General features: G+C 44.3%; 1 protein-coding gene across 1 annotated transcript in view; it reads left to right on the top strand.

Moving 5' to 3' along the window:
• GALNT10 (UDP-N-acetyl-alpha-D-galactosamine:polypeptide N-acetylgalactosaminyltransferase 10 (GalNAc-T10)) overlaps positions 1-26241 on the top strand; it is a 369161-nt gene that overhangs the window by 212532 nt on the left and 130388 nt on the right. Inside the window, exon 4 of the mRNA XM_006894736.1 lies at positions 17403-17569. Coding sequence (XP_006894798.1) covers positions 17403-17569 — 167 coding nt within the window. The remainder of the gene's footprint in view (positions 1-17402; positions 17570-26241) is intronic.

Raw genomic sequence — 26241 nt, 5'->3', positions numbered from 1 at the left:
CCTAATCAGAAGGTTTTATTTTCACCCTGTTGGAAAAAAGTTTTTTATGTGCACAAGGATTTAATCTTTAGAATATTGGCTGATATACATCTTACATCTTGCCTAGTTCTCATGACATTTTCATGATATGTTTATGATATTACTACCCCAGTAAGTCCTTGGGTCTTACTGCTACAGAGTCAAGATTGGAACCCAGCTCCAGAGCCTTCATGGTAACCCTTCCACATTCAATATAAGGGTTTTTTCCAATTTAATTGCTCTGCAACTAGGTCTGTGAATGGTGTCCATGCCAAGGAATTAAATGTTCTTTCTAGGTTCCTTTTAAGTTATGCGCTTGTTTCAGAGTTGAGTCAGAGATTTTTTTTTTTAATTATTTTCTTTCATTATGATCTCTCTTCTTTCCCCTTTTATATTCTAGTGTTTCAGCATTAAGTCCCAAGAATGTATCTTAAGGGCGACTATATTAGATTTGCTCTTGGTCCCGGTAGCTCAGAATCCTTCAGGAAATACTGAATGTGGGGCTGCTCAGACACAAATGAGCTCACTTCTCTCTCATTCCTTCTGCTGCCTCCCACCCCTGCTGCACCTTTTGTGGCCAGATCACTTTCTTCCAGTCAGTGAGCCAGCAAAGTTCCCCTGCAATGGAAGAAAGAACCTGTTCCCTTTTTAGCAGTGGCTCCTGAGAACTGGTTCTGCCTCTTTGCCCTTCAGAAGTCTTGACTGGGTCCAACAAAACTTCACTCTACTGAAAGTGCTTAGAGATTATCCAGTTAATACTGGCAAAAATTCTTTTGTTGCTAGTGGCAGAAACCTAATTCAAACTGACTTTTGAAAATGCATTGCTCATGTAACTTGATTAGTACTTATAGTATAGTCACACAGTCCAGAAGTAGACTTTTGCTTCGGGCATAAATGGATCAAGGTTCCCAAATAATGCCAGCAGAGACACTAACTCTGGGCTCTTCACAATATTATACATAATGTACTGGGGTTTTATTGACTATGCAAAGGAATTCAGCTGGGTAAATTGTAACAAATTGTGCATAACATTGTGAAGAATGGTAATTCCAGGACTCTTATTATATACTTACATAGAACTTGTAAGGAGACACAGAGGAAGTCCTTTGAACAGAACAAGGGCATGCTGCATGGCTTAAAAAGAATACTTTGTCATTCAGATTGGGAGAGTGTTCGTTTACAGCCTGTGATAGATAAACACACGGCACAACCTTGCATGCTGAAAGGGCAAAGAGAAGAACTTATTGTTAAAGACTGCAGACTGTCGTCATCTATGTGGATTACACCTCAGCACAAAGAAAAAAACCTTTACACCTGGGCCACTAAGCAACCTCGTGACAAGTAGAGAAAGTATTGAAATTGTCAAATATTTCATTTGCATTGAATCTACAGGCAATGACCAGAGAAGAGTCAAGAAATTAAGGTGCACCTGACTGAAGTCATGGTCATTTCATTCGCCTTGTATGTGCGTGAAAGTTGGATGATGAATAAAGAAGACTGAAGAATTGATGACTTTTAATTGTGGCAGTGGAGAAGAATATATAAAATACTGTGGACTGTGAAATGAACAAATAAATCCATTTTGGAAAAAAGTTCATCCAGAATATACCTGAGAAGTGAAGATAGCAAGAGTTTTGTATGTAGTAGTTGGGATATGTCAGAAAGAATGCCATGCTTGATGAAATAGATGGTCAGCCAAAAAGAGACAGACTAAACAAAATGGATTGACACAATGGCTACAACAGTGGTGAGGCCTACCTGATGGCACCTGAACACAACTAGCCAAAAAGTTGGTGATTAGAACCTAACCAGGGGTGCCTCAGAAGACAGGCCTGGCAATAATCTGCCTTTGAAAGTTCACAGCCTTGAAAACCCTGTGGAGCAGTGCTACTCTCTGCACATGGTGTCATCATTTGTTGGAATAGACTAGACAGCAGCCAATAATATCTCTGAAACAATCACTGTAGTTGGAGAGATGTGATACTCTGCTGGACTGGGTCAGTGCCACTCAAACATAATGGAAGTTTAAAGATGGTAGAAATGGAATTGGGAATGACTGTCATAAGAAGGTCAGACTCCATTGTTGCTCAAGCATCCCTTCAGCTTCAACTTTTGATTGTTGTTGTTGTTATTGTTATGTGCTGTCAAGTCACTTGCAACTCATAGCGACCCTCTGTACAACAGCCTGGAAAGCTACTCTATCTTGTGCCAACTTTACTGTCTCTGACACCCCTACCCTTATTACCCTAGTCACTGAGTCAATCCTTCTCATCGATGGTCTCCTTCTCTTTCTCTGTCTCTCCACACTTCCAAGCATGCTGTCCCTCTCTGAAGACTGGTCCCTCCTTGCAACATGCCCACAGTATGCCAAACAGAGCCTCAGAATCCTTGCCTCCATGGAGCAGCCTTGTCTCACTCTCTCCAGGACGAACCTGTTTGTTCTCCTAGCAGTCCATGTATATTCAACACTCTTCTCCAGCACCACAGCTCAAAGGCATCAATTCTCTTTCTGTCATCCCTAGTCATTGTCCAGCTCTCTGACACATAATAAACAGTTGAGAAGACCATGGCCTGGATCATGGACACCTTAGTCTCCAGACTGACGTGTTGCTCTTGCTGGCCTTGCTTGTCTTCCCAATCAGTTCACACCCCATGCAAAATCCTAGGTAACAAATCTGAAATAGTCACTCCTCTTGTGGATTCTCTTTCTCCAGTTGAAGTTCTCCTTTGTAAACTCAGATAAGAAACATTATATATTCTTACACATTAACATCTCCAGACCCCACAGTTTTCTACCGTTTGCTTTAAGTTAGCCAGTAGTTTCTAAAACCTTAAAATAATTTGTATTCCACCTAGATCCTATTAAAGACTGAGCACAGGCCTGTTTGCCATCTCTAATTCTCCTGTTCCTCAGCACCAGGGTGAACTCTGTGTATGGACCTCAAGCATGTGCCCTTGCAGGACTTGTTGGGTAATGAACTGTCATTTCCTTGTTTTGCCTGTTGGGTGCTGAAGTGCAGCTTCACATACAAAGGGACCTTTATCCTTGCAGTTGCCTGCTTCTGGGTGGCTACTTGTTCATTCCTTCTTGCCACAGACCCTCCTTTACCTCTTCATATTTGCCTGATAACCAACACACTCCCCAGGGAGAGCCAGGATGCTTTTAGCAAAAGAAGAAGGAATTCAGAGCAGACACTTAAGGCCTGCCTGGCACACCAACCCCGCCTCCTTACTGACAGCAGGAAAAACAAGTCCAGGGATTTGGATTGTTGTATGACAGGCAAAATGCTTGGACCCATACTTCATATTCACGTTTTTGAGGGTGGGGTGGTGTTTTTCCCCCACTCCATTTTCCTTCTTTTTGCTTATGCAACTAATAGACTTAAGAAAGCTTCCCTGTAAAAAAATAGTTATATGTAAAGAGCATGGTGGGATTAAATCCAGGCTCATCCCCTACTAGCTGTTAGCCCCCTGCCTAGTTCCTTATCTTCTCTGTCCTTGTTTCCTCCACTCTGCTGAATTTGGGAATACAAAGTCTCTACCTCATAGAACTATTGTGACAATTAAATTATTTAAGGCATATAAAGAACTTAGAACACTCCTGGCCCTTTGAAAGTCCTTAATAAACATTTTCCATTTTTATCTTCTACCTATTTTTTAACTGTCAGGATTCTGTAACTTGAATCTTCTTCCATTTGTTTCATCTTCCTTTGCTGCTGGACATTCACTTCTTTTCCATTCCCTTCACTATTTCAAATAATGTACCAATGAACAGCCTAAGCCATGCCTTTTTGTTCCCTTCCTGTGCATTTTTTAACTAAACTTTTTCCTTTCAGGGTTGGAGCTGGATCAGACTGTGAACAGAGTTGACAGTGAATGTGTGTGTGCAAAGGATAAAATGCCTTTCACCCAGGTCATAGTTGTGAGATTCTAAACTCCACAGATACCTTCTCCCTTACGGTGCCATCTGGGGTCAGAAACACTGAGCCAACGGGACATCAAAATTGATGTCGTGTTGCTGGAAGTTTCACAGGATTGCCGTTTTGATCCTGACCAGTTCATTGCTCTGCCTGCTCCTGCCTCTCTTTCAAGCTTCTCAGGAGGCACTGTAGCATCGGGGAACCCACCCAGGCTTGAGAGCCATTTGGGTGGCGTGAGGTGGGGGTGGAGGGTGGGCTGGATGTGTGCTCTCCTGTAGACCAAATACCTGTTCAGAGAAGAGCACAGAGGAAAATCCTCCTAGTGTTTGATGCTTATGCCTGGCTGTCAGCATCAGGCAGGGTGTTTGCTGCATTCCCTTTTTCCTTTAAGCCTCATGTGTGCTGCAGCGTTTAGTGTATTTGGCTGCTAGAAGCTTGGAGGTGGTTCAGGTCTGCTCAGAAGCACCCTGGAAGAAAGATCTGGCACGCTACTTCTGAAAAATAAGCCACTAAACATCGTGTGGAGCACAGTTCCACCGTCATACTCAGAGAGTCTCCATGACTTAAAGTTGATTGGGTAGCAACTGGTCAAGGAGTATTTTCCAAATGTTTTATCCTGAGCAATTATAACCTCTGTCATCAAGGAGGAATAAAACATAAATTATATTTTCAATAAATAATATCTAGGTTTGAGTCTTGAATCCAAGTCACTTCCCCTTCTGGGTTCCCTTTTCTTCATCAGGGAAAATGGTGATGCACATCCTGGTTTTCCTGCTTTTTCAGGGGAGTGGTCAGGATCACAGGCAAGAGAAAGGAAGTCACCCTTCAGTCTCACTGCGCCATGAGCCAGGTGGGAGTCATTGCTGATACCCTGTCCAGTCATCAGCTCTGTAGCTGGTGTCAGAAAGCATCTGGCAAAAGGATGGCTCCTTGTTGACCATAAACAAAAGAGTTGGATACATTCTACCACCCGGTGTGGCAATCTGAGACACAACATGCTGATGGACTCTAAATGGGGGCTATCATGGAGGTGCCACTAGGGTGGGTGATTGATAGCCTATTACCTTCCTCCCTGCCATCCCAGGTGCTTGTAGGAGAGGAAGCAGGGCTTGTCTGTGGTTCACCACATGAAGGCAGCCTGTGGGCAGGTGTATGGAAATACTTTCCTCCCAGGTTCCCTACTGGAGACCGGAGAGATTAATTTGAGCATGTCGTATAATTTTCACATTTAAACAAAGAACTTCTACTAAGCCAGAACCACACTAATGACTGATGTCTGTGGCAAATGCTGGAGTGCAGTGTGTGTTTATTTAATGGATGGATGCATGTGGATGGGGAGAAAAAAGAGTGCAGGCAAGAAAAATTTAAAAAGCAGAAGAAATTTTGGGGCTGTGATCCAAATTGAGCCTTTTCTTTGAGTTCTGAATAATCTTTAATTCTATGATAGAATTAAATTAGTAGCAAATTTAGTCTATTGTAGCATCGCCTATTTCCCTTAATACGTGATGGCGGTTGTGTATCTGTTGGCAGGCTGTGGGGTCCCCACTCTGGGGTGCTGGAGCGGCTTTCCGCTGGGTAATAGCTATATTGTATTTTACTGCATGGACTCCAGGCAATTTATTAAGCTCACTACCCCACCCCCAGCCTAGCTTCAATTGAACGAGCCTCCTGTGAAATTGGATGGAAGGCAGGAACTTTTGTAGAAAACTAGATATTGCTTCTTTCTTGGCTGCAAAGGACTCAGCTGAGTTAAGGGAAAGGTATTTTTTAAGAAGAGGTGCTTTCATTTATTTGTGAAGGCCGACATAATGAAGTTGGAGAAGGTTCCCAGTGAAGGCTGGCTGAAATGATCAAAGGGATGAGAGAGGTAAGGGCAGGGGGCAGAGAGGACTGCATGGGGACTAGATAAAAACAGTGCAGCCAGATAGAAGCACTCGAGGGGACATGAAAGAAGTCTGGAAGGTCCAGAGAGAGAGATGAGCTTGCCCTTCAGAACTGGCCTGCTCAAATGATGGGTGGGATCCTTTCACGCAGCTGGGAGTGAGTTCATCACCAGATGCCACAGGGTCATTCTTGCCAGGCCTGGAAGGGCTAAGTCTAGGTGGTCAGGCTGAGGGTGGGCTGCTGTCCCGTAGCTTTCCCAGAAGCTTCTGGCAGAGGGAGAACTGTAGAATTTGAGGTAGGAAAGGGAGCCGTGGACTTTGACACATTTTTTCCCCAGGATTTCTTTGTGAAACTCACAAACGTGAAGTTGAAATACTTCTACAGTGAATACCCATGTCTCCACCTACTAGATTCTACAGCTAAAGTCTGTTTATATTAGCTCATTCCTATGTAGCTAGCTCTCTGTCCATCCATCATTTGCCTTTTTTTTTTCTTTTTTATTAACTGAAGCCCACAGTGGATCTGTCCTTTATCATCCATTTCCTTTTAGGTGCATTTCAAAATACATCTGCAGAGAGACCCTGGCCCGTTTTACCAATCCAACAGTACATCACAGGGGCCTGCAAAGGACAGGTGCTACTATGCACATATGCTATTATGTTCCTTAAGAAACTTCTTCCTCTTTAAGTTGCCACACACCCTGTCGCCAGCTCCATCACACCCTGCAATCGCAAATTCAGTCTGGGCTCTGGTAAATCCTGTAAGCAGGAAGCGGATCTAGGGTAAGGCAGAGGGGCGTGAGGGAGGTCACGAGCACCTGCCGATGGGGACTGGTGCCATGATTCACTGCTGAGGCAGGAGACTCTGAGCTCATTATGGCCGGGGCTTCCAGTGTCTTCAGAAAAGCTGGAAATGAGCATTTTTGTGTGGAATCTTTGCATTTATAATTGTTTAAAAATAATTAATATTTGTATACTGGGCAAAGTGACATCACGAATCTTCTTGTTATATATCATCAAGCTGAGTATGATTCACAGTGGCTCTGTGGACACCAGATGTGAACTTTGGCCTGTCCTGTACCATCATCATTATCTCTGACACACTTGAGCCCATTACTGAAGTCACTGTGTCAGTCCAAGTCATACAGGATCTACCACTCTTTCGCCAACCCTCTACCTTTCCGACCATCGTGTCCTTTTCCAAGGAATATGCTCTCCTAGCAACATGCCAATGTGTAAGATGAAGCTTCACCATCCTTGCCTTCAAGGAGCACTCTAGCTGCACCTTCTCCAAGACCTGTCTGTTCTTTTTGTCAATGGATGTTCAGTACTGTTCTCTAGCACTACAGTTCAAAAGCATTCCTTTTTCTCTGCCATCCTTATTCAGTGTCCAACTCTCAGATGCATAGCAAGTGATTGAAAAGACTGTAACCTGAATCAGACATCCCTTAGTCCTTAAACTTGCATCATTATACCTCAATAATTTGTAAAGGTCCCTGACTGCAGACGTTCCCAATGCATTGTGTCTCCTGATCTCCTGACTGATGGTACCAAGTGTATTGATTGTGGATCCACGAAATGAAGTCATTGACAGATTCAGTCTTTTCTCCATCTATCATGATGTTGCCTATTAGTCCAGTGGTGAGGATTTTTGTTTTCTTGATGTTGAGATGCAATCCACATTAAAGTTGGCTGTGTTTGACCTTCTGTGGCAAGCACTTCAAGTCCTCCTCAGTTTCAGTAAGCAAGCATGTGTCATCTGCATAAGCAGGTTGTTGCTGAGTCTTCCTCTGTTCCTGATGCCACATTCTTCTTCATAGGATCCTGCTACTCAAATGATTTGCTCAGTGTACAAGACAAGAATGACACCTGGTGTATTAGTTTTCTATTGCCATCATAGAGTATTACTATTTTGCATCTTAAAACAATACAATTTTTTTCTTTCTTATGCTTTTTTGCATCTTAAAACAACACAATTTTTTTTCCTCTCTTACACTAGGGATATTGTCGCTGATGTTAGGTGGATCTTAGCTGAAAGCAGGGAATACCAGAAGAATGTCTATCTGTGTTTCATTGATTATGCAAAGGCGTTTGACTGTGTGGATCATAACAAACTGTGGCTGACTCTGAGAAGAATGGGAATTCCAGAACACTTGATCGTTCTAATGTGAAACCTATACTTGGACCAAGAGGCAGTCATCAGAACAGAGCAAGGAAACACTGCATGGCTCAAAATTGGGAAAGGCATACTCCAGGGCTGTGTCCTATCTCTATACCTTTTTAACCTGTATGCAGAACAGATTATCTGAGAGGCTGGGCTCTATGAGGAGAAGTGTGGTGTCAGGATTGGTGGAAGGTCTATTAACAATCTGTGTTATGCAGATGACACAATCCTGCTTGCTGAAACTGAGGAGGACCTGAAATGCTTGCTGCAGAGGGTCAAGGACTGCAGCCTTTAGTATGGATTGAGGCTCAATGTCAAGAAGACAAAGATTCTCACCACTGAACCAATTAGCAGCATCAGGATGGATGGTGAAGGGATTGAGATTGTTAACAACTTTAGTCTGCTTAGCTTCACAGTCAACACTCTTGGCACCAGTAATCAGGAAATCAAAAAACATATTGTGATGGGAAAGTCTGCTGTTAGGGACCTCTCCAGGGTTCTGAAGAGCAATGGTGTCACTCTGGAGACTAAGGTGCATCTGATACAGTCTTTGCAATCACTTGTTATGCATCAGAGAGTTGGACAATGACTAGGGAGGATAGAAGGAGAATTAATGCCTTTGAGCTATGGTACTGGAGATGAGTATTGAATGTACCCTGGACTGCCAAGAAAACAAACAGATTCATCCTGGAGAGGGTTAAACCAGGCTGTTCCTTGGAGGCAAGGATTCTGCGGCTTCGTCTGACATATTTTGGGCATGTTGCCAGGAGGGACAGGTCCTTGGAGAGGGACATCATGCTTGGGAGGGTGGAGGTATAGCGCAGGAGGGGAAGACCCTTATGAGGTGGATTGATTCAGTTACTGGGGTAATCGGGATGGGTGTGTCAGAGGCAGTGAGATTGGCACAGGATGGAGCAGGGTTTAGGGCTGTTGTACATAGGGTTGCTATGAGTCACAAGTGACTCGACAGCACATAAATAACAACAACAACTTACACCTTAAAGTTCCAGAGTCCAATATGAGTCTCATCAAATTAGGCCAGGGTATCCATAGGACTGTGGGGTTTTCCTGCAGATTTGGAGGAGGAATGTTTCCTTGTTCTCGTCATTCGTTGGTGCCGTAACTGAGATTGCTGTTTTGTTGCTGCCTATAGGCTGAGGGCTGCTCCCAGCTCCTACAGGCCACCACATTCCTTGCTTGTTGACCTCCTCTAACTTCAAAGCCAGCATGTGAATACTAAATCCTTTCACACTTAAAATCATTATTTCTTCTTCTGGTTTAACTCTCTGGCTCAGCTAGAAAGGATCTCCAATTTTAAAGACCCTTGCATTTGCATTAAGAGCGCTCTGGCAGCCTAGTCTATTGGGAGTTTCGCTGATAACATTGGTGCTTCTCTGATAATTTTACCCCACCAACAATGCCTCAGGAGACATGGGCAATCTCCTGTCATGTGCATTACAGCCTTGGAATCTCACTGGCAGGTCAGCAATGAGTCCGTTCCAACAGTGACTTCGAGTTTTGTGTTTACATTAGTTACACCCAGATGATCCAAAATAATCATTTTGAGGTCTCTAACCTTAATGCCTCAATGCCACATAAGGTCAAGTTCACAGATTCTGAGCATTAGGGGTTGGGCATCTTCAGAAGCCATGGCTACTCACAGTTACTGCTTTCCAGCTGGAGATACGAAGTAGACTGCTCCTCAGGGCTCCTCAGGGCCTGCCTGGTTGCAAGGCCCATATTCTGTGACCTGGAGAATCCTCTCTTCTCCCTGATCTGGCATGCCCCCTCCTTCTTGGTCCCTTACCCTTCAAAGAGACAAAAAACCATTTCTTTTAAGAGAGTTACTACCTACTTTTTACACTCCCCTACATCTGCAAAGCAAAAAAGGCATGTAATGAAAAGAGCACGGAGTATTTTAAGAAAACTAGTTGAACTCTGGGATCATTCATTAAATAAACATTGACCGATCATAGTCTGCATACCTGGAAACTATGCTATGCTAAATAAACTTCAAAATCCCTCTCACATGGAGCTTACATTCTAGGGAAAGAGACAAGTAATCACTCAGATTAGATATTTAATTAGAAAGTGTTCTACGTTTGATGAAGAAAAAATAGAGCATTTGGAGAGGAAATATGACTTGGCCAACTTTTTCCGGTGATTACCATAATAGTAAATATTTGAGTCTTTTTGAATCAGCAGAGTCTCTGTTACCTTTTCTTCTTTGTTTTAATTTTGTTTCCTCTTTACAGGTATTTAAGATTTTAAGTTAATTTAGCTTTACCCAAGAACAGACTGCCATAGTTGGCCTGCCCACCATAGTTTTGGGCCATCATTGAGTTAAACTGTTAGGAGAGCTTTACCTTGAATTGCGAAGACTTCTCTAAGTAGGCAACATTTAAGGTGGGCGGTAGACATTTGAGAAGCAGCCAACCAGGCAGAGGATGTGTGTGTGGTGGGAACAGGGAGGAGAGAAGCCTGAGATCCCAAGAATCTTGTTTTTATGTAAGGAGGAGAGAGCAAGCACCACTACTTAGTCTTCATGTTCCCAGTGATTCCTTTGCTGCGGTGAATGCCCTGAATTTCCCTTTATCCTCATGGGATTATCTTGAATATTTCTTGACTCATCAACAACTTGAGTTACGCAGATGACACAAGCCTGCTTGCTGAAACTGAGGAGGACTTGAAGTGCTTGCTGCAGAAGGTCAAGGAGTATAGCCTTCAATATGGATTGAAATTCAACATCAAGGAAACAAAGATTCTCACCACTGGGGCCGATTGGCAGCATCATGAGACAGTGAAGAGATTGAGATTGTTGACAGCTTTAGTTTGCTTGGCTCCACAATCAACACTCTTGGTACCAGCACCCAGGAAATTAAAAGATTAATTTAGTTGGGAAAGTCTGCTGTCAGGTACCTCTCCAGAGTGCTGAAGAGCAACGATGTGAGTCTGGAGACTAAGGTTTCCTGATACAGGCCATGGTCTTTCCAAATACTTGCTATACATCAGAAAGCTGAATAATGACTAGGGATGGTAGAAGGAGAATTGATGCCTTTGATCTGTGGTGCTGGAGAAGAGTACTGAATATATCATGGACTGCTAGGAGAACAAAGAGGTTCATCCTAGAGAGGGTAAAACCAGGCTGCTTCTTGGAGGCAAGGATTCTGAAGCTCCATCTGACATGCTTTTGGCATGTTGGAAGAAGGAACCAGTCCTTGGAGAGCGACATTATGCTTGGGAGGGTAGAGGTACAGTGCAAGAGAGGAAGACCCTCTATGAGATGGATGGATTCAGTGATTAAGGTAATGGGAGTAGGTGTGTCAGAGATAATAAGATTGGCACTGGATAGAGCAGGGTTTAGGGCTATTGTATGTAGGGTTGCAAGCAACTCGATGACACATAACAAAAACAACAACTTGAGAAATGGTCGACCATTGTCCCCATCTAGAAACTAGGTATGAACAGAGTGATGTCCCCTCCTCTAAGCGTCCAAGTCTTCATCCCCAGAACCTGCCCCACTGATGAGCTCTGATGGCCTAATGGCAAGAAGCTGCACTGCAATCCTGAAGGCACTCAGTGACTCTACGGTATACCACTACAACAACCATTGGAGTTACACTCTTGCCTAGGCAGGGGTTCTGCTGTGCCTTGAGTCTTACTGTCTTTTATAAAATCTGTATAGTTGGCCCCGCCATCCCTGTCTCTACAGACAGCTGTGATATTGTGGATTTGAAAGTTTTCTAAGTGTCTGCACAATAGTTACAGGTGTAGATTCAGAAGCCTCTCTACCCCAGCTCAAATCTTGGTCCTACCTCTTTCTAGTTTTGTAACCTCAGGCAAGTTTCTTCAACCTCTCTATAGCTTGTTGTTTGTTGCATTCAACTAAGACTCATAGCAACCCTATGAACAACTGATCTGAAGATTGACCTGTCTTGTGCCATCCTCACAATCTCTGACACAGTCAAGCCCATTGCCATGGTCACCATGTTAACCCACCTGGTCAAGGGTCCTCCTCTTTTTCACTGCCCTGCCACCTTCCCAAGCATGATGTCTCTGACTGTACCTTGCTGTTTGTTGTTAGGTGCCATTGAGTTGCCTGTGACCCATAGCAACCCTATGTACAGAAGCTCTGAATTCTGGCCTGCCCTGAGCCAGTCTCACTAACTGTGACACACCAACCCTCATTGCCCTGGTCACCATATCATCCCTGTATCATCTTGTCCAGGCGCTTCCTCTCCTGCACTGTCACTCCACCCTTCTAAGCATGATGTCTTTCTCCAAGGACCAGTCTCTCCTGGCCATGTGTCCAAAGTATGTGAGACGAAGCTTCAAAATCCTAGCCTCCAAAGAGAAACTTGATTTCAACCTCTCCAAGAAAGACCTATTTGTTTTCTTGGCAGTCCATGGTATGTTCAGCACTCTTCTCCAGCACCACAATTTGAAGGCAGCAATTCTTCTTTCTTTCATCCTTAGTCATTGTCCAGCTCTCTGATGCATAGCAAGTAATTGCAAAAACTATGGCGTGGATTAGGTGCACCTTAGTCTGTAGACTGGCATTGTTGCTTTTTAACACTTTGGAGAAGTCCCTGACATCAGATTTTCCCAATGCAGTTTGTCTTTTGATTTCCTGACTGTTGGTGTCAAGAGTGCTGATTGTGGAGCTGAGCAAGCTGTAACTGTAAACAACCTCAATCTCTTCTCCATCTATCATGGTGCTGCCAATTGTCCCAGTGGTGAGAATCGTTGTCTTCTTGATGTTAAGTTTCAGTCTATATTGAAGACTACACCGTACCTTTAGTTTCTAATATTAATGCAGAGAGAATAATAACAATACCCTCTTGTTGTTGTTGTTGCTATGTGCCATTGACTCATCTGTGACTCATAGCGACATGATGTACCACAGCTCTGAACCCTGCTCTGTCTTGAGCCCACCTTATTGTCTCTGATACACCTACCACCATTACCCCAGACACTGAATCAATTCATCTCATCAGGAGTCTTCCTCTCTTGTGTTCTCCCTCCACCCTCCCAAGCATGGCGTCCCTCTGTATAGGATTAATTATGGTGAACAGAGTCAGTGTGCCCATTCCAGCAGTTAGAAATAAGTGCAATGGGTAGCTCACAGCAATGCTTCTTACTGAGAATTTCCCTAGATAGCTGAAAATTGCCTTGCCGAAGGTCAGGACTTAATCCCTGTTTACCCCTTTGCTGAGAATTTTCATTTCTACCCGAGCAGTCAAGAAATCAAAAGACAAATTGCCTTGGGAAAATCTGCTGTCATGGTCCTCTCCAGAGTGCTGAAAAGCAACGATGTCAGTCTAGATACAATGGTGTGCCTAATCATGGTCTTCTTGGGTACTTGTTATGTTTCAGAGAGTTAGACAAAGACTAAGGGTGACAGAAGAAGAATAGGTGCCTTCAAGTTGTGGTGCTGGAGAAGAGTCTTGAACACACCATGGACTAACAAGAAAACAAATAAGTCTGTCTTGGAGAGGGTGAAATCAAGTCTCTCCTTGGAGACTAGGATTTTGAAGTTCTGCCTCATTTACATTGGGCATGTGGCCAAGAAAGGTCCTTGGAGAAGGACATCCTGCTCGGAAGGGTGGACAGACAGCACAGGAGAGGAGGACCCCAGATGAGATGGACTGATAAAGTAACTGGGATAATGGGGGTTGGTTGGTGTGTCAGAGTTGGTGAGACTGGCTCAGAACAGGGAAGGGTTCAGAGCTGTTTTATATAGGGTTACTATGCGTCACAGGCAACTCAACACCACATAACAACAATAACATACTATGATAGGTTTGGAAACAGGAGTGGCATCCACTTCCTAAACAACAAGCCTCCGGAAATTCTATGAACTTTGATAAATGTCAGTAGTTGTAGAGGGGCTTCAGGCCTTTTGTTCATAGGGTTGCTATGTGTCATGCTTGACTCAAAAGTAATCAACAATTGCAAATATAGGGAGATCTGGTGGTCTAGTGATAAGAATCTATGCTGCGATCCCGAAGCCACAGGTTCTAATCCACCAGCTGCTCTGTAAGAGGATGGAAAATCTCCTCCTTGCAATTTATTGCCTCTGAAAACCTGTTGGAAGTTCAGCTATGGGTCATTTCTGGCTAAACAGCACACAACAACAACCACTAATATAGCAAATCAGAATCTATCATTTTAAATTATGCCCAGGTGATTCCTGTAAATCCTCATCTTGTTAAGTGTGTCTTGCTGTTATGTCCCCTCCTGATGACTAGTTATGGAGCCCTGATGGCCAGGTCTGTTGGGATTTGCATTGTTGGCCCAAAGGCCTAACTACTCTGGTGGTTTGGACCCACCAGTAACTTCCAGAGAAAGATGGGCAGTCTCCTTTTGTGTGATTTGCAGCTGCAGAAGCCCAAAGAAAGGTTGACTCTGATTTGACAGCAATGAGTGAATGACAGTTTAGAAGCCCTAGTGTCATGTGCCAACTGAAAAGACACAATGGATTGACACAGTGACTCTGGTCAGAGATTGTGAGGATGGCACAGGATAGACAAGGTTCAGATCTGTTCTTCACAGGGTCACTATGAATTGTACTCTACCCAGTGACACTTAACAATAACAGTATACAAGCAGGAACACAGATGGGTAGGATGAGTATAGCCAGCTGGGCAAAACACACTCCCCTAGTTCACCACCTCCACAGGAGAAATATGGGAAGAAATATGTAAAGCTTTACAGCTGCATAAACCCATTGGATGGTCAGCTTTGAGTCAGCTCCAACTGGTTAGCAGTGAGCTTTGAGTTTGATATTTTGTTCCAGGGAATCCAGTCCCAATTTTGTGCATGATCAGCATGACATCATTAAAGAATGGGAAGGCACAGAGAGGTAGAGAAAGACTCTAGTGGCCCAGAGTAAGGAGTTGTACTGTGAACCCGAAGTTGTACTGCCACACAACAGCCTTCGAGTTGTGGTGCTAGAGAAGAGTCTTGAACATACCATGGACTGCCAAGAAAATAAATAAGTCTATCTTAGAGAGGCTGAAACCAAGTTTTCTCCTTGGAGGCTAGGATTTTTAAGCTTCATCTCATACTTTCGGCATGTGGCCAGGAGAGACTGGTCCTTGGAGAAGGACATCATATTTATTAGGGTGGAGGGACAGTGCAGGAGAGGGAGACCCCAGATGAGATGGATTGATACAGTGACTGGGGCAATGGGGGTTGGTGTGTGAGAATTAGTGAGACTGGCTCAGGACAGGGCAGAATTCAGAATTTTGAATTTTGAATCAAATTCAAAGTTGTACTGCCAACCCAAAGGCATGTGGTTCAGATCCACCAGCTGCTCTGAGAGAGAAAGATGGGTAATCTCCTCCCATCTAATTTGTAGTCTCCAAAAACACACTGGAGGGTCAGCCATGAGTCAGTTCTGAATCTACAGAATATGAAAACAACAAATGGAAACTAGAATTATGGAGAAGAGATAGGAAAAGTGTGTCAGCATTTTGAGTATTAAAACTAATGTTAAGGAGCAAAACATGTATGAATGGTTGAATGAAAAGTTAATTAACTTTGTAAACTTTAAATCACAGTAATTTTTTTAAATAAATAAAATTGGAAAAATCTTGCAGCCAAGAAAACCCTTTGGGATAGTTCTGTCTATAGTTCCTGTGTGTCAGAGTCAATTGGCAAGCATAATTAACTTATTCTGAAATCTGGTAGACAAGAATTAAGAACTGTTCTTGCCTTTCCTGTAGCTCAGTAGTTAATGGGATAAGGTTTTTCTTTTTGGAAGTGTTACAGTTAATAAATGAAGAAGGAGATTTAGAATCAGAATATCACTATTTTGCAGACTGTGATAAAACAAAGGAATTTAGACATTAATCATCAGAGAAGGGGCCCTAGTGGTGCAAACATTAAGCATTCAGCGGCAAATTGAAATATCGGTGGTTCAGACCTACAGGTGGCTCTACCAGAGAAGCAATTTGATGATCTGCTCCTGTAAGGACTATAGCTGAGGAGACCCTATGGGATAGATAATAAACACTGCGTTGGAATAGATGAGGGAGAGATCTTTAAAGGGATTATGTAATTAGGCATTATATGTAGGACAGTCTGGAATAAGTGGTGCATTGCAAAGTGGACTGGGGGAGGGAAAAGGAGGGAGAGGAAAGAAAATGTGCAACAGTGAATGAATCTTAAAAAAGAAATTTATAAAACCCCCTATAGGAGCCAATCTGTCTTATCAAGTTACCCTGAGTGAGAATTGACTTGATAACACACATCACACACACACACAAGCACGCACAAAAGGCAAATGAACGTTATGAGTCTCAAAGAGGCTGCACACTAGGACACTAGGTAGAGATTGCCAGAATGTCTACTTGAAGCCAACCAAGCTTCAATATCGAGCTTAAAGCAACACCAGAGGGAGCTCTGGTGACCTAGTGGGTAAAGAGTTACGCAGCCAACCTGAAGGCTGGAGCTTAAATCCACTTGTTGCTCCCTGGGAGAATGATGGGCATTCTCTTTTGCAATTTGCAGCATCTGAAAACCCACTGGGGGGTGCATTTCTGGGCTGGTTCTGACTCAGTGGCAATGATGTTGTTATTTTTAAGAGGAAAAATGCTTGGCGGAGGCGGGGTGAGCATAGGAGCACACTGAAAGAGTCTAGAGTTGAAATGAGCAAAACTCAGACTATGAGAAATTATATAGGACAAATGATCTAGTTTCTTCAAATAAATTATAAAGTAGATGGGATTGAGAGGGCAGAGGGAGGACAACTTATGTATATAAAAGACTTAGGAGACCTCCCCCAAATACAGTATTGGATCTTATTTTAGGTCTTATAAGATTTAAACCACCCAATTATTTTTAACAATGTGAAAGTCAAAGGAATTTGAACAGCAACTAAATATTTTGTTAAGAAACTGTGTTGATTTCGGGGGTGTTACAGTCCTTCCGCCCAGGGGCAGGGCCTCTCATCCTCATTCTATTATGAACTTGGAGAGCAGAGGAGAAAACGTGCTGTCTTCAGGCAGAGCCAGGAAGGGCAAGGAAGTGTGTGGTTTGGAGAGAGACCTGAAGGACTGTCTCCATAGGAAAACACGAGGCTTAAGTAAGACAGAGTGTTTATAGCAGTCAGCACCGACCTCTGCACCATCAGTGCTGTAAACACTCCGATTGTGACCACTCACATACACAGTGAGATGGGCAACAAGGTGTCTTGTATACACACACGACTCTGTACTGTGCATGCAGGGGCCAGAGGCCGAATTCCAGGATGACAAGTACAAGAGAATGCTCTGAAACAACAGAGCTGTCACCAGCTTTCACTCCCTCAAACCATGCAAGGATGTGGAATTTGCCTTTAGCTGTATGTCCGAGTTCTCCTGACAAGATGAGAGCTGAACCCGTCCTCTCCTCTTTCTTGTTTCCTTCCAGCTGCAACAGCAAACGCTACCTGGAGACGCTCCCCAACACGAGCATCATCATCCCCTTCCACAACGAGGGCTGGTCCTCCCTGCTCCGCACAGTGCACAGTGTGCTGAACCGCTCACCGCCTGAGCTGGTGGCCGAGATTGTGCTGGTGGACGACTTCAGTGATCGAGGTAGGACCGCTGGCCCCCGACCCTGCCCAGCTTCCTGCACCCACACTTCCAGGGACTCACCAAAAGGGGTGCCAGGCTTCCTGTTCCCCTCATCTTTCTTCACCACTGTCAGCATGTGTACTAGGTGTTTATTGAATGCTTGCTCTGTGCTGGGCCATGGAGTTCACACTATGCACATGTTAGCTCATTTAATCCTCACAGCCTACTCAATTCTATTTTTAGTCCCATTTGTAGCAATTTAGAAATGTACTAAATTGCAAATTAAAAAAAAAACCTTGATAAAGAGTAGGTCAGACAAATAAGAGGTTGATCTGATGTGTTGATGGCTTGAAGTAGGAAGCTCTGGTGGCCTAGTGGTAAGAAGCTGCACTGCAGTCTTAAAGGCACGCGATTCAAATCCATCAGCTCTGGAGAAAGCTGCTCCTCGGGAGAAGGATGGGCAATCTCCTCCCATGTGATTTGCTGCCTCTGAAAACCCGCTGGAGGATCAGCTGTGGGTCAGTTCCAACTCAGTGGCACACAGCAACACCAACTACTTACCAAGAAGGCCAGGACTAGAAGACTGTTGTCAAAGAAGTAGGCTTCCTTACTCCTCTTCCTTCATCTTCATGGTCACAAATGCTGTACCTTTGAAAAGCCTGCCTTTCAGGCAGACAGGAAGAAGGCAGAACAGCAAAAGGCACAGAGCTTTCTCTATCAAGGCTTGTCGTCTTTTTCAGAAAAATCTCACCAAAGACATGTGGCTGGAGCTCTAACATCTGACCATACCTGTTTATCACAAATGAATGTTTGTGTTTGGGTCTCTTGAGTAGAGGTAGGAAAGGTAGATGAGACCAGGTGTCATGTGAGCCCATGCAGTATCTGCTGTGACATTTACATGAGGAAACCGAGGCCCAGAGAGGTGCCTGCATTCTGATAGCTCTTAAGTAGTGACACGGTGGCCAACTCTGTCTGGTCCCAAACATGTGATCCTAATGAACCACTAGCCCACCCTGCAGAGTCTGTTAGCTGTGAGTCCTGGGCTTAAGAGACACAGAGATGGGGCTGGAAAAAAAGATATTTAAAAATAAATTGTGCTCCAGCCAGTGGTCTCAAGCTTATTCTTTGCACCAAAGCTTTCATCAGGCAAAGAACAAAATCAAGAGAAGCCCTTTCCTCTGCTTACCTTCTTACAGAAGCACTAATAAGCAGGAAAGAGGAGTCCAGGTGCACTCCAGAATAATTAAAGCTGACACGTTCAGCAGCAGCTCACCTACCTGCCGCCCTATTTTAATAGTACGCTCTTAATTACATGTCTTCGGTACAGGAGTCTGTCTGTGTGTGTGTGTGTCCACACACAAGCATTTACAGAAGAATCCCATTCTTACCATTTCTAGACCTCTATAAAGTCTTATTTCACCCTTGATGTATTCTCCAGCAACCTTTTTTTTCCCCTCCTTAGCACAAGGAGTTCTGACCCCTTAGTGAGTATGGAGTAGCACTGCCAACTCAGAGGTTCTAATCTGTCAGCTGCTCCTTGGAAGAAAGATGGGCAATCTTTTAAATCTTCTGAGACCTGCTGTGAGTCAGTTCTGACTCCACGGTGCACAATACTTACACAGGTGCAATTAAAGTACTTATTTGTGTAAACAAGTAGTTGCCAGCGCGTTTCCTATGCTAAACCATATGGTCCATGAACAATGACTACGTGTGTCTTTTTAACCAGTGATTCCCACCTCCTTCTCCTAGCTGCCATCAACTCCATCTCATGGCAGCCCGACGTGCATCAGAATAGAACTATGCTCCACAGCCTTTTCAGTGGCTTGTTTTTTGGCCGTGGGTCTCCAGGTCTTTCTGGGTAGATTTCCACTTCCAGCCTTTCAGTTAGTGGCACTGTTTCTATTTGCATCAGCCAAGGACTCCTCTAGGTATATTCCAGATGGCTGCATTCCAGTCGGTCTGCATTGCACATGCAGATGATCTGTGCCTCTTACCTCCCGGCACCCATTAGATTGCTCAGAATGAAGCACCTAGATGCACGGACATCAGCCACTCCGTGGGTGCTCTGTTCATCTGTAATCACGCCAGACAGTGGGACACACATGTTGGCAAAGTGAAAGCAAGTATTATTGTTTTGAAGCAAACAGTAAACAAAAGTTCTTAGAAGGAACTGCTTTGGTAGTTTTATTATTGGATATCCTCAAGTAAGTTCCAGCTCATTATGAGGGTGCGTGCAACAGAATGAAACCCTGCCTCGTCCAAAGCCACCCTCACAATCAGGGTGACGTTTACACCCACCATCACAACCATTGTGTCATTCCATCTTGTTGAGGGCCTTCCTCTTTCCCCCCGGCCTTCTGCTTTGCCAAGCTTGACGCTCTTCCCCAGATAATGGTTCCTGCTGATAACCATGTCTGAAGTACATGAGGCAAATTCTCGCCATCCTCTCATCTAAAGAGCATCCAAGACATACTTCTTCTAAGATAGATTTGTTTGTTTGGTATCGTCAATATTCTTCACCAATACCATAATTCAAAATCACCAATTCTTCTTCCGTCTTCTTCAGCCCGGCCAGGCATTTTGTGAGTGTTACAAGACTGTGACTAAAGAAGCCATGTAAAAGCATGTCATTGCACCACAGTGTTTAATATATGTTTGATAAATGAACAATCAGAGTTCATTTCCTCTGCTCTCTCAGTACTTTGGCCATGCTACAATAGAACCTAGTTCCTTCTAGGAGATTTACTTGTGTCCAGGAAGTGTTTCCCCCTCTGACTGCAAGAATGGCCGTACTGTGGCTCACCTCTCCACCAGGCAGCATGGTGCTAGTCTTGCATTTGCTCCTGGCACTAGGAAGTAAACTGCTCACTGACTACCTCTATGACCTTGACCTTGACCTTGTCGCTTAACCTTTCATTGCTACATTTGCCAGTTACAGCAGCACCTTCCTCTGCTATGGCTGTGACAGTCAGTGCTCACCACAGTGCATGGCACGGAGTAAACATAAATACTTTAGTTGCTTTGTTTCTTTGTTTTTTAAGTGTTTGTTTATGGTTTGTTTGCAAGAGGAAGGAGGCGGGGTGAACAGACTTGGGTGTGCACATACAATCTCCTTGTTTCTGTGCTTCTGTGGAAGTACTCTGGAAATGGTAAAGTGCTAATCAAAGGGGCTGTTGTCTCCTTTTTGACCTAAACAACATCTTTTAGCAGCCACTATTTAGGGGCCAATTTTATATGCCAGGCTTATCACTTATTCTTGATAACCTCCAAGGGAGTCTGTAGGGTCCCTGGGTCTCATTCAAGGAGCTTGAGGGCTCAGGGATTTACTCAGAGTCACACAGCCAGTAAATGGCACAGTGAAAGCCTCTAACTGCCTGCAAGTGACAAAACCTCCCAGTACCCAACTTTGCCTCTGTCATTTCTCCCTTTCTCTGCTTTACTTTCCCAATCTCCTTTTCTGGCCTCAATCTTCTCCCAGTTGGACCTGCCACCTGCAGGCCAGGGGCATCCAGCCAGGCAGTAGAAAGGGGGAAAATGAGATTACTCAAGTGACGAATTTATTTCCATGTGTTTTGCTGCAGCATAAAAAGCCTCTTCCCTGTAGGGCCCATGGTTTAGCTGCCTAAACCGAGCAGGTGCCCTGCTGCGTTGCTGTGTTCTTTCTTGAGGGCTCAGAGGTGAAGAGTACACTCACTTTCTCCCTCTCCCAGTGTACTAACCACAGCAGACCCCCTCTTTCCTTGAGCACACCACACCCTGTCCTTCCACCTGGTCATCACCACGTCGTCTTTACAGGCCATTTCCTCTGCCTGAACACATCCTCTTCCCAGTTCTTCCCCAGCTGCCTCCTTTGTCCCGTCTTCGGTTTGGTCGCCCCTCATCACCATGCTTCCCTAGTCTCTGTGTGAGATTACATGCCTATGTGATGACCTATTCACTGTCTTTCCCACTAGACTCTTGTCTAAAACTATGTGCTTAATAAATGTTTGTGAAATTTGTGAATGAGTGATGAATGATGGAGAGAAGAAAGGAGGGTGCAAGGATATACATACAAAACCATCACTGGCAACAGGGTTACCTTCAGCCCAAGAGTTGAACATTCCTGTAGAGGTGACGCAGCATTCCCCTCTGTGGCAGGAGCTTGTCTCCATCCTTGTGTTTCACATTCAGATCCCGTATAAGCTGAAGTGTCAGCTGCCAGAATCCTTCTCTAAGCATCACAGGACATTAGGTCTTGAGAAGTTAGAATAAACCAAGTGTTAGGTTAGAAGTAAGGGCAATGGTTTTCACCTTGGAACAATAGAGCCTCCAGCTCTGTGAGGAGAACCTCCAAGGCAGACACAGTGCCTCTCACCATGGCTTGTATTTGGTTTCCAGAAAGGTATTTCCTAGAAGGAATTCTATTGCTTAATAATGCATGCCACCCACAGTGGCTTGATCTTTCCATTTTACAGATAGGAAATTCAAGGCCTGGACACCTAGCTAGCTGCTCGCAGAGAGGGAGGACAGAGCTCAGTCTCTGGGCTTCCACCACACACATGGCCCTCTGCATCTTCACTGCTGAGAGCTGCATCGACAGCATGCCTCCTTCCTACCCCGTCCCAAGGGCACCTCTCAGTAAATTACATTTCCATTGTATTTAAGAGCAAACTTCTCACTACAAAAGAACTTATTATCAAACCTGACCAGACCTGATGTACAATAGTTTGCTCCTCTTGTATCCCATCTCTTCGATGTTGTATTCCGTGACCAAGATAAAAGCGTGACCTAAAAAAAGAGAGAGTATAACAATTTTGACAATGAAAAGTATCTCCATTTTACAAGAACAGCATCCTCCAAACGCATCCATTTCTACATGGAGCAAAAATATTAATCCAGTATGGCGATATTGCCAAGTCCTAAAAAGATAGAGACTAGAACAAATACTGTCCCATTTCACAGAAGAGAATGAGAGCCAAGGCTCTTCTGAATCAAGAATGGTGCCCAGAGACCTCTTATCTCACACCCCTCAGCTTGCAATTTAACTGTCAGGTTTTGCGACTTGCTTTTTTCTTCTTCATCTTCTTCTCAGAAAAGCAATCATTATTCTTGTTTCAGGAAGAAATTCTCAAGGCGGCTTTGGAAGAAAACTTACTCAGCAGTGATTTTTTTTTAAAAAAAGAAAAAATGAGGTTTGAGGGAAACAATCTCAGAATTATGGAGAAGCTGGTCTAAAGTGCAACACATATGGGTCATTGTGTACAACTGATTTCTCCGGGCCACGTTAGAGGAGGCAGTTCTCAAAGTTGAAACTTACAGATGCCAACTACAAGCTAGATCAGGACTGCCTAGCACAAGGTATTTTTCTCTGAAATGAATCTCCTTCTGTACCCTCAGGGCAACTAATTGTAACTCTGCTAAAGGTCAGGACCTGAGTAGGAGATACAATTGGAGCAGATGAATTCATGCAGTAAGATCCAGAGCTTCGAGCAGGTAGTGGGGAGATCTGGAGAGGAGGGAGGCACAGACACCAGGATAATCCTGGTCCTGCTTACAAACAGAGCACTGCCAGAGTCCCCAGAGCTCTTTGAATGAGTGAGCTTTGCTCGAAGATTAGGATGACATGGAGGTTCTTTAGCACTTGTGGGAGAGGTGAGGGCACAGGCCTGCAGACCTGCCACCAGGTCTCACTGCCTGGCTGTGATGTCTTTAATAGAAAAACCAGGAGAGTTCCTCTTTCATTCATTTCTTCCCATTCCCTTCCCTGTTTTCCAACAGTAGGGATTCTCCAGAAGAGCAGCATATGGAAAGGGTTACTGTCTTTGGATGACTCCTGGGCTGCCTGGAATTGAGATACAGAACTTAAAGGCTCTGGTATAATTCTGTTCACAGCACATTCATCAGGTCATCGGCCAACAAGAGGTTTGAAGCAGGTGTCTGCAGAGAAGTGGTTGGCAGTGACTGGTTTTTGGAGGTACATGGACATTACTGGACCCTTTAACTCATGGTAGAGACCTCTGCAAATGAGACGAGGACCAAAGGTGTTCACTCTACTGTGGGCTTATTGCTGCTGACCTGCAATTTGACACCAGAGTTCTGGTAATAAGGACAAAGGTGCATCTGATGCAGGCCATAGTCTTCCCTGTCACTTGCTGTGCATCTGAGAGCTGGACAGTAAGGATGACAGGAAGAGAATTGATGCCTTTGAGCTGTGGGGTTGGAGAAGAGCACTGAACATCCTGTGGACAGCCAAGAGAATGGATAGATACATCTTGGAGATGGTGCGGCCAGAGTGCTCTTTGGAGGCAAGAATGATGAGGCTTCGCCTCACATACTTTGGGCGTGTTGCTAGGAGGCACTATTCCTCAGAGAAGGACATGATGCTGGGAAGGGCAGAGGCTCGGAGAGGTAGAGAAAGACCCTCAACCAGGTGGATTGACATGATGACTGCTGCAGTGGGCTTTTGTGTGTCAGGAAGTATGAAGATGGCGCAGGAGAGAACAGGATTCAGATCTTTTGTTCATAGAGTTGCTGAGTCATACTCGACTCAGCAACACCTAACAACAACAGTCCTGGTGATGACGACTGCCTCCAGGAACGTCTATATTGCCCTCTCCCACTTTACATTCAACAGATCACTCTCTCACTGCCCTGTCAGGCATCAGTCCCCCTTTCTTCTATCATCTGTCCTCCAGTGTGCCACATTTTAGTGGCTTACATGTCCCTGTGGTATAAGAAACAGTGCACTAGTATTTCAAATACCAGTAGGGTCATCCATGGTGAATAGAAAGAGCATCTAGACTAAGACAGACTAGGAAGAAAGACCTAGAAATCGACTTCTGAAAATTGGCCAGTGAAAACCCAACAATGACGACTGAATTTTGTTCAGCCTGCTTGTTTTGGACACATCATCACAGGGGATCAGTCCGTCACTAGAGGATGGCATCATGTTTGGAGAAAGTAAAGGGCCCATGACAGAAGCCTTTGGTGGCAGGAGTTAGTGCTGGAGCTGCCGTGCTGGGTGTGAAGATGTTAGGAGTCAGGAAGAGGATGAGGGACTGGCCTGCACTTCCTGCGGGCACCAGGAGTCAGAGGCAGCTCTACAGCAGATACCTGTTTATCTGTCTATCTGTCTTCCTCTATCTTCTCTCTCACAATTTCCATTTCCTTCCACACCTACCACGAGTGATGCAGGGACTTTTACCCAGTATTATTTCTTGCTGGGGTTATTTTACTTCTTGGGGTTTCTGCTCCTGCTTTTCTTCTGTTTGTCAGGGCTTATCAAAGTCATTTATATTCAAATCCTCAACTGTAGTGAGGGAAATCATTCTGCTGGATGCTGCCCCAAGTGCTGGGCTACTCTGGAAATAAATAGACTTTCCTGGCTGCTGACATTGGTGGGGGACATGTGAGACTGTGGAATATACAGGCTGGCACTACAGCGCAGAGGGAGAGCAGAGAAGACTCCCTAGAGAACATTCCAGATGAGCTCAGTCCTAAGGGAGAAGTAGATAGTACTCTTTTAGTTGAGAGAGAATAATAAGGGCATAGGCTAAGTCAAGGGAACTCTTGCAGCCTAGTGACAAGAAGCTGTGCTGCAATCTCAGAAGCACTTAGTTCAAGGCCACCAGCTGATCCGTGAAAGAAGGATGGGCATTCTCCTCCTGTGTGATTAACTGCCTCTGAAAACCCACCAGAGGGGTCAGCTATGGATCGGTTCTGACTCAGCAGTACACAACAACAAGGCTAAATCAGAGCCAATACTTAAAGAATGTGGAAAGAGCCACCCATAGTGTCATCCCATCAAGACAATTACTACCGGCTTTTTTGCATTTCCCACCATTCCTTCCCCATTTCCCTCCATTTCCATCTTCATTGTAGGAACTAATGTTAACAGTCTGATGTGTATTGTCCCAGACCATTTCTGCACAATAACACAAACATATAATAGCAAAAGCTTCATGAGATTGAGAAAGAAAAAAAATCCCAAAATTATACCACAGTGATAAGACAAGGAACAGCTGAGAACTTGGCTCCTAACTGAATGGTTATCAGTTCCAGCCCTTCCTGGGGCTCCAAGGGGAACTGCTTCTGTAAAGACTGTGGCTGAGAAAACCCTGTGAGGCACTTCTGCCCTGTTACATGGGGTCACTGTGAGTTGAAACTGACTCAACAGCACCTTCCAACTAGAGACTATGTGGTAACTGAGTTCACCCATCTGTCATCAAATACCCTCATAGGTTCTGATGTGTATAAGTGCTAGAGTTGAGTTCAAATATCTTTTTTTTAAGTATTTTCTTTTTCTATTATTATTCATTTCAATGAAAATTTACAGAGACTTTGGATTTCCATTCATTCATTGTTGCACTTCTCTCCCCTCCCAACCCTCTCCCTCCCCCCCGCCAGTACACTACCTCTTGGAAAAGTAAAAAAAAAAATCTTTCATTGTTTTACAAACCCTCCCCGAGGTCCACTCCACTATGCAGCCTTCCCTCTGGACTTATGTCATGACAAAAATACCTAATCACATATCCCTTTTAAACAATTCTCTCCCTCATCTGTTTCAATGTAGTATACATTATTGAACCCATCTTTCTCAGTCTCCCCCCAACCTCAAGGTCAGTCCTGTTTTACAACAGTGGCACCATGCAGTATCTGTCCTTTTGTGACTGAGATACTTCACTCAGTATAATGTCTTCCAGGGTTACCCATTT

Source organism: Elephantulus edwardii, unplaced genomic scaffold (assembly GCF_000299155.1).
Source record: "Elephantulus edwardii isolate Elephantulus edwardi_28Jun2011 unplaced genomic scaffold, EleEdw1.0 scaffold00149, whole genome shotgun sequence".
In the NCBI taxonomy this organism is placed as follows: domain Eukaryota; kingdom Metazoa; phylum Chordata; class Mammalia; order Macroscelidea; family Macroscelididae; genus Elephantulus; species Elephantulus edwardii.
The sequence above is the reverse complement of the archived record's forward strand: the minus strand, read 5'-3'. Positions and strand labels throughout refer to the sequence as shown.